The sequence below is a fragment of the Taeniopygia guttata genome, chromosome 2 (genome assembly GCF_048771995.1).
Source record: "Taeniopygia guttata chromosome 2, bTaeGut7.mat, whole genome shotgun sequence".
Taxonomy (NCBI): domain Eukaryota; kingdom Metazoa; phylum Chordata; class Aves; order Passeriformes; family Estrildidae; genus Taeniopygia; species Taeniopygia guttata.
In genome coordinates this window covers 16,892,666-16,907,989 of record NC_133026.1, presented here as the reverse complement: position 1 = coordinate 16,907,989, position 15,324 = coordinate 16,892,666, and the positions used below count along the sequence as shown (strand labels likewise).

General features: G+C 38.4%; 1 protein-coding gene across 1 annotated transcript; it reads right to left on the bottom strand.

Annotated features, from left to right (window-relative positions):
- Nucleotides 1–1,871: 1,871 nt before the first annotated feature.
- Nucleotides 1,872–14,060, bottom strand: LOC115494136 (uncharacterized). Its single transcript, XM_030267196.4, has 3 exons — nt 13,286–14,060; nt 11,952–12,018; nt 1,872–7,248 (listed from the first exon to the last, which is right to left on the bottom strand). The coding sequence occupies exons 1-3, from the start codon at nt 13,745–13,747 to the stop codon at nt 5,729–5,731; spliced, it is 2,049 nt and encodes a 682-aa protein (XP_030123056.4). The 5' UTR covers nt 13,748–14,060; the 3' UTR covers nt 1,872–5,728.
- Between the last annotated feature and the right edge of the window lie 1,264 nt (nt 14,061–15,324).

Sequence of the window (15,324 nt, the reverse complement as noted above, 5' to 3'; positions counted from 1 at the left end):
CCAGCTGAGCAAAGTACTTTAGCATATTCAGGATACTCTAATACTACTTTAGTTTACAAAAGTTGGTGAGTGGGAAATGCTTCAAAGAAGAGACAGAAAAGAAGCCAAATGTGATCAAATTTTCAGTTGAACAAATGTTTAAATACAACTGACTGAAAGCCGGAGAAGTTCTGGCAAAAACTAATTTAAATTCCTATACATGGAATTACCTAAACACTGGAGATTGCTTTTTCCTTCTTCCCCTTTTCTCCCCTTCCATCTCCATTCCCCCAATCTTCTCTTCTTAGTTTCCCGTTCCTTCCTCTATGTTTCCAGTGAAAAAACAGCAGAGAGGAAAGTTGAAGACATTGATTTTGTAAGACGATGCAGGAACTTTCAAAAATGTTTTTCCACAGTTGTTCTTTTAGAAAAAATGCTATTTAACTGAGACCAAGATGATTATATAAACATATACATACATATATGTAGATATGTATTTATGTATGTATGTATGTATGTATGTATGCATATAACCATGACAGGCTTTTACTTCAAGGTTCTGCTAAAGCCAGGTATCAACACCCTTCTAGCGAGGAAATCACATCCAGCCTTTTAGGCTACTTTCAAGAGATGCCATTTAACTGGATTGCACTAGAATGTCTGGAGAGCAGCTCGTTTCCCTTTGAAGAGCCTGTGAAAAAAAGATGCAATCCTGCAGGTCATGATCTGCCTGCAGAGCTCCAAGAAAGGGCTGAGGAGAGCTGTGCAGACTGCAGCTGGACAAGAAACTCTGTTTTAGCAATAGCAATTCTATCATTTAATGCAAACAAGTTTCTTGGATCCCTCTTTCATACAAGCAGAACCAGACAGTGAAAGACAGGTACAGACAGGGAGATGCTGAGGTCCAGCAGATGGGCAACTCAGCTATTTTGGGGCCCATTCACTACTTACTTCTGTCAGGCAGCACAGCAAAGGCAGCCCAGGCACCACCAACAACACAGTTAGCATCTTCAGAGCCATACTGTAAGGCAAACCCTGCAAGAAGAGGAAGGGGCACCAGGCTCAGTGGCACAGTGTGCTTCTAGATGTGGATGTTGTACAAAGGAACATCAGACCCCTGACGAGAAATGTAAGGTGACCCTGAGAGAGCCATTGTGGGGAGCAGACAAACATCAAGATGGTTCAGGCTGTTAGGGAAAGGGCATAAACAGTGTCAGCTGCTGAAGGCCAGAAGAGAAGAGGCAGTTTTGATCCAGCCTGGAGGAGGATGGTCCTACTTTCAACTGTATTTCATAAACACTTCTTTTCTCCGTCCTCTGAATGTTATCTTTGGGTAATTTAGAGTATGTTAATGATGTCTGCAATCCCTTTCTGACAGCACCTCTCTTTTCATTCACATCCAATGAACAATACCATCCCCAAAAGAAGAAACAGATGTACAATCTAAAATACTTGCAAAGTTTCTGCTGAGAACACACGAGTTTTAACTTCGCCAGACCCTGACAGAAACATGGCTGTGCTACTGCAACAGTCTGATCCGGACCCCTCCCCAGCACCATACAAGCTTTCACATATAACAGAAAGCCTACAGAGCACCAAGGCAGGACAAATTTCTTTCTTCTCTCTGTTACTCAGGCATAGCAATGACCAGGATAAACTGTACTGCTCATATGACAATTTTCATTTTCTCAGATCTGCTGTTTCAACCACGGGAACAGAAGGCAAGCAGATCTCTAGAAATGTCCACTGTTACTTTTCCTGTTCAGTGCCACTTCAGCAGGCACAGGTGTCTAACTCAGACAACATCTGTGAAATGCTGACCCCAGGAGAGTCAGTGGTAAAAAACGCAAGAGCCACCATTAGTCTTCCTCAGAACAGAACAAGAATACCAATGAAATCTTATTATTTTATTTATCTCAGTGAAGTTCTCTTAAACTTATTACAATATTAAAAAAGGAAAGTGTCTAAACAGTATTTTTAAAACAAGGTAATATTTCAAAGTAGAAAATTTAATAAAAAGCACCACTAGAAAATAGTACAGTTTTCACAGTGTACTGCAATCTGCAGAGACAACAGAACAGAGGAATATCCACAATATTAAAATAGACTTAATATATTCTGCCCAGTTTTGACTTGACAGAAAGCATTAAAAATTTGCATAGGTAATAAATATATTCAGGTAAAACCTTTGAACTTGCAAAATGTTTCCAACACAAATCAATGCAGGTTTTATAAGCCAATTTTTTTCTTTTGTATGAGCAGCACTATACAACCTAAATGATTTTCCTCCTGTAATGGTCAAGTTTTCTAGAACAACAACTTGTCCATTATCTTCATAACACAGCGAAATAACCACCTGCTTTCCTGTATGTATTAACTTAAACTCATTCTGTACAGGTAGATTCTACCAGCCTCATACTCTGTTACTTTGTGAATCCTTCCTTTGGAAACACTCTCTGGCAGAAAAGATTGAAGAACCCGTCTCCAGCTATTTTAACCATATTTATGAATGTGAATATATCAAAAGATGCAAGATAAAAGTTTTTAAATGAATTCCATACTTCACAGTATTATATTGTACTATTAATAGAAGAAAATATGGAAAAATAATAATTAAAAAGTTCTAAATTTGTAAATATGATTAATAAGATACCTGTTAATAAAACATGCAATTTATTACAGCAAATGGGGTAAGTGCCATAAGATTAGCATTCACTGTGCATCAATTCCTTTTGAACTCTATCTTATTCAGGACATAGTGCACCACTTAATGTTGTGTGGTATGAGGCAATATATATCATTTTCATAGATGCAAAGGCTATATGCTATGCCATTAATTAGGCTATCATAAATCCATACTGATTCCAACATACTCAAATTCCTGTAGCTATAACCAAGGTCAGTGAGTACCCTCAACGACAGATCCAGTCTTTTCTTTTTTTGAAAGGGAGAAATTCAAAATAGGCTCAGTGATCAGCTGTCTCTTGCTTGAAATAAAGCTAATCTTTCTGTAAATTGCAATTAATAATACATATTGGATAAGACTTTTTTTCCACTCTCTGAGTGCCTTATCACAGATGACATGAGTAAAACATTATTAGATGCATTATCACCACCAGATGGATGCAAACTACTGTGTTTCTTCCACTGTGCATCTAAAAACTTTGAATTTAAGAAAAATTATGGACACTCCCCACAGAATCCCCCAAAAAGTTTTATTACATTAAAGAATTTATACTCTGGAACTTCTCTCAGTTGTAATAATGCTCACTTGTACCTTCCTTGTAGCTTCTGTATCCTTTAATAATGGTGCATTTAAATGCAAGTACCACCAGCATGCATAATACAGGATTGTAGCATCATTGTCTTCACTGTATAACTCCATTAATCTCACAATCTCACTCAAATAAAGCATACTCATGCAAATCATGCCATTAGATTTTCTATATGCCACATATAGACAAATGTTTATTATACTCAAGTAACATGTGCACTTTACTAAAGATGTACCAGATTATTTCTAACACCAGATTCTGATCTCTGCTACACAGGTTTAAATCTAGAATGAGTCTTAAGCTGTCATTCTGGCAAGTGACAGCCTTCAACAGAACTGCACAGCACAAACCAGCAAAGGATAATAAGAGGTTCTGTTTGTGAGAAAGTGGCTTCCTTAACTTCTTCTAAAAAAAAAACATAAGCATAAAATTTCTACCTTTCTCTAACATTGTCTCTCCCTCAACTCTTATGATAAAAATACCTAGGTGTGCTCTCTGCAGAGCTTCTCCTACATGCACCCTTCTACAGGAAGCAGAATAGGTATGTCAGAAGAACTTTTATTCCTGTGCCATTTTATCTTTGTTCAGTCTCAGCAAACTCCAAGAGTGAAGTTCCCAGAAAAGCTCCTCTGCTCCCAGGTAATGCAGCTCTTGCATACATACGCTTTTCATTCCAGAAGTCCTTCTCTACCACTACAAAATGTCCTCTGTAATGACAGACGTATTGTGCAAATGCTGAACACCTTCAATAGCAGTTTTAATTCATGCTTCCTTATGACCTTGCAAAAACGAATGAGACACTGGCTACACACGGGCACTAAGATCTCTGTCACTGACAGATTTGGGGACACCAGGATTACTGGTTTGTGTACTTACACTGGCTGCCACACAATGCCCAGTGAGGTGTCCTCTGACAGTCTGTTAGATTTTGCAGCTGAAAGCAAGAAAGACTATTGTTCTCTATTTGGAGCAGGAGAGCAGTTTGTCAAAAGCCTGAATCATTGAGCATATCCTTGAAGAAAAAAACAATGATGGAAAGATAACTTCAGATGTTAAGGATACAATTATAATGTCACAAGTTAAATCAATGACCAGATAGAAGTCTTGCACTTGGGCTCATTCTATTGCAGAAAATTATAGGAGGCCATTATACAGCAAAAACAGTGTAACAAACCCAAAACAAGATTAAAACACAGCAAGGTACATATATTTAGCTATACATACTCAGGCAGACACATTAAAGTTATATTGTGCATAAAATTTCTTCTCAGTAGGGTTACTTTAAGGCAGCCTGCAAGTGCATTGTTAATGTCCCTCTTCTGTAGTTACATCTGTGACACAAACATCTATCCTTTTGTAGGAATGCTGAAAAAAAGCTGGAAAGAGACGTGACAAGGCATGTCCTTTACTCCTAATAAAAAGAAATGAGAAGGAAAGTGAAAAAGCATTTGTAGAGGGGAAATAATAAAATGGGATAAAACAGTCTACATAGTTTAGAAAAAGAAAGAATTAGTTTGATGGAAGAGTTGGAAGAAAAGAATTAGTGTCGATGAATACACCATTTCATTGAATTGACTAATTTGACAAAAAATCCCCAACCTTTTAAATGTAAGTACCTGTTTGGTGAAACAAATAGACTTATGAATAATGGGGGGTTTTGATCAGAAAAATATTTTGCGGTTTAAAAGAAATTGTATAAAAATTTGTTTAATTTTCAAGACATTCTTTTAATACTTGTTTCTTTTTGCCTATGTATTCTTCCTTGTTAGAAGAGACTTCCTTCCTTCTCATTCTGCAACTTTTCACTGCCAAAACTAAAAACAGAGAAAAACGTTCCTAAATTACTTAAATGCAGATTACTTCCTAATGAAATCAGAGCAGTCACTAGTTCCACTGTTTTTGTTGCAAAAATATTCTATTTTTGACCCAGTCCCTTTCCATATATTAAGAATGTATACTCCAGTATTGCCACATTATCACCTGTATGAGACATGTTCTCTCAATTTATGGAAAGCACAGCATTTTGTAAGATGTAGACAAATTAGCGCCAAAGTACATTTAGTCTTTTTATTAGCCCATTGCATGAAAAAAATGAAAGCAGGTTTCAATTATTTGGCTGTGCTGCTTTCAGTTACGGTGCTAAATGTTGTTTATCCTCAGCTGCAATTTTTTTTTGCGGTCCAGAAAGAATAAATTTTAAGAAACAGTTTTATTAAAATAAGGGAATTTGATCTGAATTCCATATTCCCCTGTCTGTAGATGGTAACAGAATTAAAATCTTGACTGAAAGTTCTTGTTTTCTTTAAACAGTGATCATTCAGTTAAGATTATATTTAAATATTCCTAAATTTGAGAGCATTTTGTGGGATTATACGCTCAAATCAACACAGTATAGTGTCAAATGTGTACAAAACCAGAGTAGAATCCAAATACAGCTGAGACTCAAATTCCATGCTAACTTCACTGGGCAGAAATTAAGATGAAATCCATAAAATAGATATACTGGTTCCATGTTCATGAGCGATCTGGTTGATCCTTCCACGCACACAGTCAAGAGAAACTGATATCAATGTTCCATTATGTACCTCAAAAGATGCACGGAGGGACACACTGGTCCATATGCTTCCCTCTGGCATCTGACCTCCAATCTGCTGAGCAACTGCTGTGGGTTGCATGTGATCCATGGTCAACTGATTGAGAGTCACTTTGAGCACACTGCACGAATGGATTAGCTTTAAGTTAAATGCAATGCTGGCAACTCCCTTTTCAGTAAAAATAAAATACTTCTGAGCAAGTTGTCCAGAAGAAACCAGCTGTATCTGTTTCTCATTGGATGAGACCTGGGTGAAATCCAGCAGTTTGTTTCTCATTGCTCCAGTAGGTAGACCTGTAACAGAAACTGTGGCTGATACAGCACTAGAAACTGCTGAAGGGATCCAGATGAGGCTGAACATACTAATTCCAGAACTATCTCCAAAATACCGAACATTACACTGTGCAGGAGAAAGTATCTCAAAGCTAACCAGATCTCCAGCACCAACCTTTGTGGCCCCAGAAGCAGATATCGATGTGTCTCTGTAATTTACGCCAGATTTGAATACATTCATTAATTCTTTGTTGGTACCATTCCTATTGATATAAGAAATTAAGGAGAAGCCCTCCCGGACACACGTATGACCCATGGAATACAATGCTTGATGAAACACAAATTTGACAACACCAGTTTCAGTGAACTTTATAGCTCTACCATCATGAGATAAACTTAGCATGTAAGGGTCAGAAACAGAAATTATTTTAAAGGTAGGTCGATAGTTGGTTTGGTAATGCATCGCTGTTGACATCTGTGCACTGAGTGCTACAGCACCTGTGTCGTGGGACAACCAAAACAAACTGAGTGGGGTATTAAGATCATAAATATTTAAGTCTTTGCTTTGATTGCAGAATTGATTAGGGCTCCTCAAATACACAGAAAGAGTTTGGCTGGGCTCCACTTCAGCAGCACTGCTTAAACTAGTGCTCTGGAAATACTTTCCTTCTGGCTGCTCGATCCTAACACCACTCAGTTCATAGTCTTCCTCACTGCCATTAAGCTTTAAGGAAAGCTGCAAAAAGTTCCTGCAGTTGTGCTTTACTGCAAAATTTAGGTCAGTCCACAACAGACCATGTTGCCTGAATACCAGGCTGCTCTCTTCAGTGGACAGGATATCACAGGGAAGCTTTCCTTTTATCTTCAAGTTCAAGCCAGAGTAGACCTGAGAGACGCCAGACTTTACAGCGGGTAGAACGATGTCTGCAGCCCAAGACTCTGAGAGCTTGTTTTCACTGGCTGCTGAACAAACCGTATCACTGACAGCAGAACAAGGCACGGCCACCATTCCATCTTCACACTTTAAACACGCTTGGCATTCCTGCATTTCCTTATTAAAGAAATACTCCTCTCCACACATTCCCAAAGCTGCATCTTTCTCAGCAATTCCAAGGCATCGGAAACCACCTGTTCACAGGAAATGGACTATTTTTATTGTCATACCTTTAAAATACTAAAAATAAGAATTCTACAGCTCCACATATCAAGTATCTTTGATATATATCTAGTAATAAGTGAGAAAACAGAAGACAGTTATGATGTTAGATCACTTTATGTTATTAAAAGAATCTTGATAGATTACAGAAGAAATATTAGGCATAACTCACCTTGCCCAAGCCAAGCACAATTGTTTGGAGTGAAAAAGAAGCTACATAGGGGCAATTCTAACCAAAACCTGTAATGTATCAGATACAATGATATTGCTTCAAAGACAGTCTCTTCCTTCTCTGATGTAAAAGGCACGGTGACTGGTACACTGAGAAGCTACTTTCAACTAATAGAGAGTTCCCCTACACAGGTGGAAATATGCACTGCCTGCCCAGCCATGCTACAGGGTAGCCCTGCTGTCACTGTGATTGCTAAAGCAGTGCTTTGCAACCCAAGTGACAAGGACAAGGACCCCTGGCATTCACTCTGTATACAGTTTTTAAAAAACCTGCAAGAGACAAATAGGAAAACCAAAACTGTAAACAGCAGGGTTAAAATCATTATGCAGTATCCCATGCATTTAAAAAGTGGAAAACCACTGCCCTAAGACACAGTACACCAGTGGTTGTGATCAAGCTACTGTGCTGTTAAATGGTACACCATGACTTCAGTGGATCAAAGAATGCATACCAAAAAAACAGGTTTTAAAAACAGCCTGTAATTTTCTGTGGCAATTTTCAAAGAGCACCAGCAGCTGCCACTGCTTCTACCCGGAGCAACCAGAACCCAAAACTTTGTACTTAGAGATTTCAGGATCTGAATCAAACCACAAGATCTGAGGCATCCTAAAGAATAACCACCTGCAGTTTGTGCCTCAAAACTTAATCACTAATGCAGTCATTTATACTTTTTTACCATCATGATCAAAACTCAATAATCATCTTTCCAATATATCTTCTTAAATATCCTTTAGTACCTAGATCCTATGTCATACACTTACATTATTGTTTAGGTGGAAACTCCTGTACCTTGGCTGGGATTTGCTCTAAGGCTGGGACTACAAGTATTTGCATGGATTCCAACAATGGACTCTCCATTGCAAGCCCAGGGTGGGGCTGGCTATGCCATCTGCTGATGTAGACACAAAAGCTCACCACATTTGGTGCAAACTGCAAGTACACACAAACCTGGCTTATAAGGGAGATCAGAATGTTGGCTAGAATTCACTTATGATACTACATTATTCAGCAGAGAACACCAGACACTGTGTTAATGTATACAGGGTTCATATGTTCACCCTCATCACTTTGTCTATTTACACTTCATTCACTTAAGTGATGATTCTCCACTAACACCGGTACGTAGGACTGCGCAATTTATGTGAGAATATTCCTTCTAATATCAGGTACCATTTTATCAAGAGTTCACTGCAGAACAGTAAGATTTTTTCCATCTAAAAAAAAGTCAAGAGAAACTTAACACTTTGTTCCTCTCTGAAAGTGTCTCATTTTCTTATGAGAAACAAAAGCCAAATAAATAAGACTATATTTTTTCAACTATAAACATTCTAGAGGGAATACAGAAAAAAGTCCCAGACAATCTTTCCCTTTGAAATCAGTTTTAACCATGATGTATTTGCCCACATGACATTTCTTAACCACTTCAGCTTCTCATATCAGTACCTCCACCATCACTGAGAAATACTGGATGAACTAAGTACACACATACAGCTGGTTCACTCAGCAGAGAAAAATTTCAGTAGTGCCTAGGAACACTTTTATGCTATTTGTTTCTTACAAATATTTTAGTGTATATTTGTGTATTTACTAATATCATGTTTCACAAATACCTGTGATGGCTATTTGCACAAATTTGCTGTCTTATTTTTTATTACTTAGGTTAGATCTGCAGCAGGTGTTTTGCCCATGCGTACTTCAAATAGGTGACTTCAAAGCAAGCAGCACACAGAATGCTCCTTGCTGTGACCACAGTTGCAAGAACAGCACCCTAACCTTTGCCCAGAAGAGGTCCAGCAGCAAATGACAGCCAAACATCAGAAAACCAGCACAGCAGTATACTGGGACTACTTCCTACTGCTCTTTATCACTTCACAACCTCTGCCACCTCTTCCTAGCTCCTCGCTCTGAGCACTGCTGCACCCAGTTTCACAGTGAGCAGGCCAGCAGTACTCAACCTGGCTTTGTGAAATTAAGTCTTTCTGCAGCACATTCCCCAGCCCTTGCCACTCACAGAGGCCAGGTAATTGCAAGGCAATTACAGTAAGCTATGCGTGCTGCTGGTGTGCTGCTGCTGCTACTCACAACTGCCTGATGCAAAGATTACATTTGGGCAGACTAAGTCTTTGAATCCTTCTCTTTTTAAATCCTCTATGTCAAATTTGGATTATCACATATCAATATGGTTAATTACAAATCAGGACTATCTGTCAAGGTTTTCATTCCTCTTCCTTCTGCATCCCACAGTAAGTTCTACAGTAGGTCCTCTTTATTTTGCACAGCATTCCAGGAAGAGTGCTTTTGGTTGATTCTATTTGTTGGATAAACAATCTGACTACTCTCCCATGGTTGTCTAAGAAGGAAATGATGCACCAAACTCTATTTTCACTGATTACATACCCCTAACTGTTATTGAATGACTTAGTGACTAACCTTTAATAAAATAAATCAACAATTCTCATCCCGCATAGAAGTGAGGAAAAAGCAGCAGGGGAAGAAGGCATGATATAGAGGAAAGTGGAAGAGTGAAGAAAGAGAGGCTCCTAGTTACATGATTCTTTACTGTTATTTACTCTGTCTCCCCTCACACTGCACATTGAACAAGAGTTGCTACAGATGCAACAACCTTTGCGTTCTTTAGAAACCACACTCAACATCTGGAACTCAAGTCACATCACATCCCCTTCTTCCCTTCTCTACCCAAAACCGACATTCCGTTTCAGCCTTGCTTTTGACACGTTAATGGCACTTGTGTAAAATAATGACCTACCATGAACAGACAGGCTGAAAGTCACCTCTAACAAAAAATAATAAGAAAAATAAAAAATAAACCCTTCCATGACAGATGGGAACAACATTGACAGGACATTGACTCCTGTCCAGGTGATGGGTAATACCTTTCTTTCACATATCCACACACCACCATCAAAACTGGAAGAAGAGGAAGAGAAGGAAGATTCCTTACATTGCTACTGCCTTTCTGTGGTCTGACACACCATCACTAGCCATCTGTTTCTTGGCAGTGTTCTGCCCTCACTTTTGTTGTACAGACCCTTTTTTGGTCTGGTTCCCCTCCATGGAACCCACTGAATAAATTCATTACAGCCTTCCTTCTTCCAAGCCACAGACTAGAGCCACAGCAAATTACTACCACATTGGTGGCTCTCCTTTCCTCGGGATGAGGCCTTGTGGGCTTCCAACCAACAAAACACAAACGGGAGCAAACACAATGTCTCATTAAAGACAAGACAAAGCCTTACACCTTTCTAATGCTCTGACTCAAATTTTGTGCTTTAAACTGTCTTGCCTCCAACTGTCCACCTCTAAGACTCTCCAAAAATGTCTTCCCGCCTCTTCTGACATTACCTTGTGTGCGGCATTTACCACACAAGGCGACACTAAGTGCCCTCTTCCTCAAGTCATTTCCAGTTTGCTGCAGTGTTCGTAGTAACACCACCAAACCAACATCAACCAGTTCCTGTCCACAGGAAGTAAGGCCAAAGTAAGAAAATCCACACCCTATTTTAATCCTTTCCTAGACTCCCACATTTTTCTCCACCAGTAACTGGGTAAAAAAGGCACAAAATCACTCACAATCAGCTGAAAACAGCCCTTGCCCCTCAAAGAGGCCACCCTTTTCTTACAAGTCTAGAAGCCTAGAGGAGAAAAAACATAGCATCTAATGAAGCCCTTCCTGGCTTATTTGACTGTGAGATACAGGTACAGGTCACAATTGGAAAAATGCTTTGTTTGATCACAGAGTTTCTTTCAAGGTTTTTCGGATGACCAAAAATTAAACCGATATAAAGAAACTTAGTACCTGGATGAAATTTGCTCAGTATGTCTATTAATTTTGCTCTTTGCATGACTGCCATGACAATGTCATGAAATAATGAAGTCTGCAGTGCAAAACACCAGACAGATTTATTCTTAAATGTCTGAAAAACTCCCCTGAAGTGTTCCCAAATGATGGAAACTGTTAATCTTTCCTCAGACAACACTGTTGCTAAGGAGAAGATGAATGGAGGGAGGTCTTATTAGCGTCTTCATTGGATCAAATCAGGTATCTACCCCAGTGCACCAGAAGGAAAATGACAACTATTTTTCTCCAATAGAATAATATATTTGATTTGGGCCCTATTTGCACCAGCATAAATAAGAAGAAAGTCTGGTCATAAGAGAAAATTAAAAATAAAGCATATAAACCCCCACAAAAATAAGGCAAAAGGAGCCATTCAATGCCTCTAAGGGCTATCAATGTCCTAAATAGCCCATTGTCCCCAAGAACTGCTATCAACTTACAGATTAGTGTTTTTTAACCCCTTTGATTCTGGAAAGTTGTGCCAGAATCACCAACATACAAGCCTGAGTCCTTATCTATTTCTTTGGCCTGCTCCTGAAGATCTAATTATCCTCATTCTTTAATTATCAGAGAATATAACTTACCTGGAGTATTGAGGCATTTTATCCTCTCACCACAAATGCTTGGAGATTCAGTGCACTCATCTCTGTCCTGTAAATTACAAGAATCATACTGAAACAGTTTAACATGACAACTTAAATTTGAAACAGGTATTTCAGGCTCCGTGACATCCATCTGTCCATAATAGGTGTATGTAGGGACAGAGAATGGGTTGATCCCATAAGCATGTTAGAGCAGGATGATTTTCATTTTGATTTGTTGCCTGTTTTAACCAGGTATCCAAAACCACTGTGTGATGCCACAGAAAGCAAGCAGTTTGCAGATGAGCTGAACAGAGGGGTTGCACATGTAACACTTGTTATGATGCACATCCCCAAGAGCGGTGCATCAATCAATTGATCTTAAGGGCATTGCAACAATCAAGACACTGTTAGGAAAGGCTTTTAAGGACATTCGTCTGGGAGGAAGCTGCTAATCAAAACATGCATGAAAAGTAAATTACAAAGTAATATTCCCTGTCAACAAGCCCTCCTTTCACCCTACAGCAGGCAGAGGGGAAAGAAAAACAGCCTACATTTGCATTTAAATGCTAGCATTGAAGAAAATTGAGGCTAACACAGAGGGAACTGGACAGACACATTCAGGTTCCCAGTATCTCGTCCAGCTGGTCAGGCTCATGCTAAACTAAGAACTGAGGGCAACACTTAGCAAACAAGATACTGCTTTAAACATCAAGTTGCCCATATATCTTAGGACTTCTAAATGACAGAAAGCAAACAAAGAACCATCTTATTTTGCTTGCATGTTAGTTTTGTGTCGTATGATAAAATGCATTTTATAATAAAATGTATTTAACAAGTATCCACGTTCTATATTTGTGTATTGTATGTTATGTTTAAGAAGGAACTAGCTCTTAAATTTGTTTTATCTGACAATTTCTGTTTCCAAACTTTGAAAGAAATGTCGGACTTATGCTTAATAAAGCTTTCCTGTGCTTTTAGGAGATGTCTAGAAGCTCCTGTAGGCTGTAATGGAATTAAATAAACAAATTTAGCATGCATAAGTCCAAAAGTTTTAGCATGTCTTTTCTTACTACGATGAAAAGAATCAAAGTCCTGCCAGCTGTCAGGTTTGGAAGTGTCACACTCAACAGGCACAAACCAGTGTCTCATTTAAAACACTAAACGCTAAAGAGAAACACACATAAAAACCTTCTGGCACAGACTCATTCGGTAAAACACATGATTCAAACTGGATTTCTTTAGCTCTCCAAGTAGTTATTTCCAGAATGTTATCCCAGTATGTCCAACACAATGCCTCATAAGCAATAACTGAAAGACACAGAAATATGTTTCACCTGGCAAATCCGATCAGAGTTTGCAGAACACTCGGCCATTTGGAAAAAACCAGCAGGACACAAAGTGCATTTTTCACATTGTGAAGGTGTCTTTTGGAAATTGCAAAATTCATCACTTTCACAAAGGCCACAGTCCAGCAAAGACTCCCCAACATTAATCACTTTTGCATCCACTTCTACTTTGTGCACAGAGTATGACTTCTGGAGATGATTTCTGACCTGGTTCTGAAGTCCATGAAGATGACTTTCAAAATAATTTTGAATATCTTCTTGTAAACTCTGAAATGACATTTGTTTCACTGTATCAAAAAGCATGCCATACTGAACTTTGATCAGATCCATTTGCTCATACATTTTTCTTTGCTGTTCAAGAATCTCCCGTTGCTGGCTAACCAACACGTGCTGCTGTTCAGCAAGTTTTTGCTGCAAATCAACAATGATCTGCTGTTGGCTTTTTAGCATTTCAGTGAATTTCTCATGCCCTTTCGCAAGGTGCAGTTGTAGTATTAGGGCATCTTCAGATGGAACTTCATTTTCTCCTGAAATACAAATGATCTATTATTGTCCAAGCTTGTTGTATTATCTCTTCAAAAGCATGCAAATTTTAGCACATTAATGAAGTCTCATTAAATTCAAGTCATCATTATAAGGTCAGTTCCTTTACTGTCTTTGTTGGCCCTTTATGGAACCACAAGGTTTTCCAATTCATAAGCAGCTTATGAAATCATCATTTGCCCCTGCTTCAGAGTATAAATTAATTGCCACATCAATAACAGATTAATCATTCCTATGTACATGTTCAAACATAGTAAAGAGTAAATGGCCAATTTTCACTCTAGAAGCGATAAAATGAAGTGATAAAACTTGCTGCAAATACTAAGCTATTAAGAGTAGTAAAAGTAAGGGTCAATTGCAAAGAGCTGCAAAAGGAGTCTATGATACTGAGCAGCAGCAATAAAATAACAAAAAAGAAATTCAGAGGAGATAAAGGTGAATTGTGGTTTTCACTGAGAAAAAAAATCCAAGTTTTTTTTAGATCAAATGTCATACTTGTAGATTATTATTACTCCTTGAAAATGGTCTTGAAGTAATGTATCTAGATATTGATGTTGGGCTACAGAGCCATGTAATCCTCAGTTCAGTGCCCGACAGAGTTCAGAAAGGCAAATAAAATGCTAGGACTATTTAGAAGAAGAAGATAAAACAGAAGATAATATATCATTATGACATTACATTAACCAATAGAGCATCTAAATACAGAATGCAGTCATGGTTCCCCACCTCAAGAAGCAATATAGAAGAACTCACAAGTTCACTAAAAGGGCAGCAAGGAAAATCTAATATATGATACTGCTGCAATATGAGCAAGTAGGTAAGACTTTTCAGGCTCAGGAGTAAAAAACAAACAAACAACTGTGTTATATTACAGGTATCCTAGAGGAAGTAAATGTAGAAAGACTCTTCCATCTTTCTTCCAATACAAGAATTAAAGGACATTAAATGAAGGCAGCAGTCCCATATACACTAAAACTTCAAAAATTAAATCAGTTTGGGACTTAAAGATAGATATCGATCAGATTCAGGAAATCTAAGCAACAAACTGTTGGAGCTGGGAAAATTATCTATGAAAATATTGTGTCATACTTTCTACAGTATCTGCTGCTGGACACTGCCAGAGAGAACCCTCAATCCGTATAATCCCTCATCTGTTATTAAGAAAAACTGATTTTTATTCTTACAAACACAGAACATGAAAGATGGCACAATGAACAAAGACCATATCCAGTTCTTGTTTACAGTTCCCAAAATATTTTGCTGTTTGGTTAGTTTTACTCACAGCATAACACACACATTAATTTCTATTTTTCAGCATTAACTTAAATATTAGGGTAGTTTGCAGTATACTAGATTTGAGAAAACAAAGACCAGGATGAGGCAACAAAAACCAGTTTCTGTGCATTCCTTCTTTTGGGATGCCAGTCTTTCATCTGTAGTAGGGTGCACTCATGGTGCTGCTGAGAAATAGAAGGGACAATGGG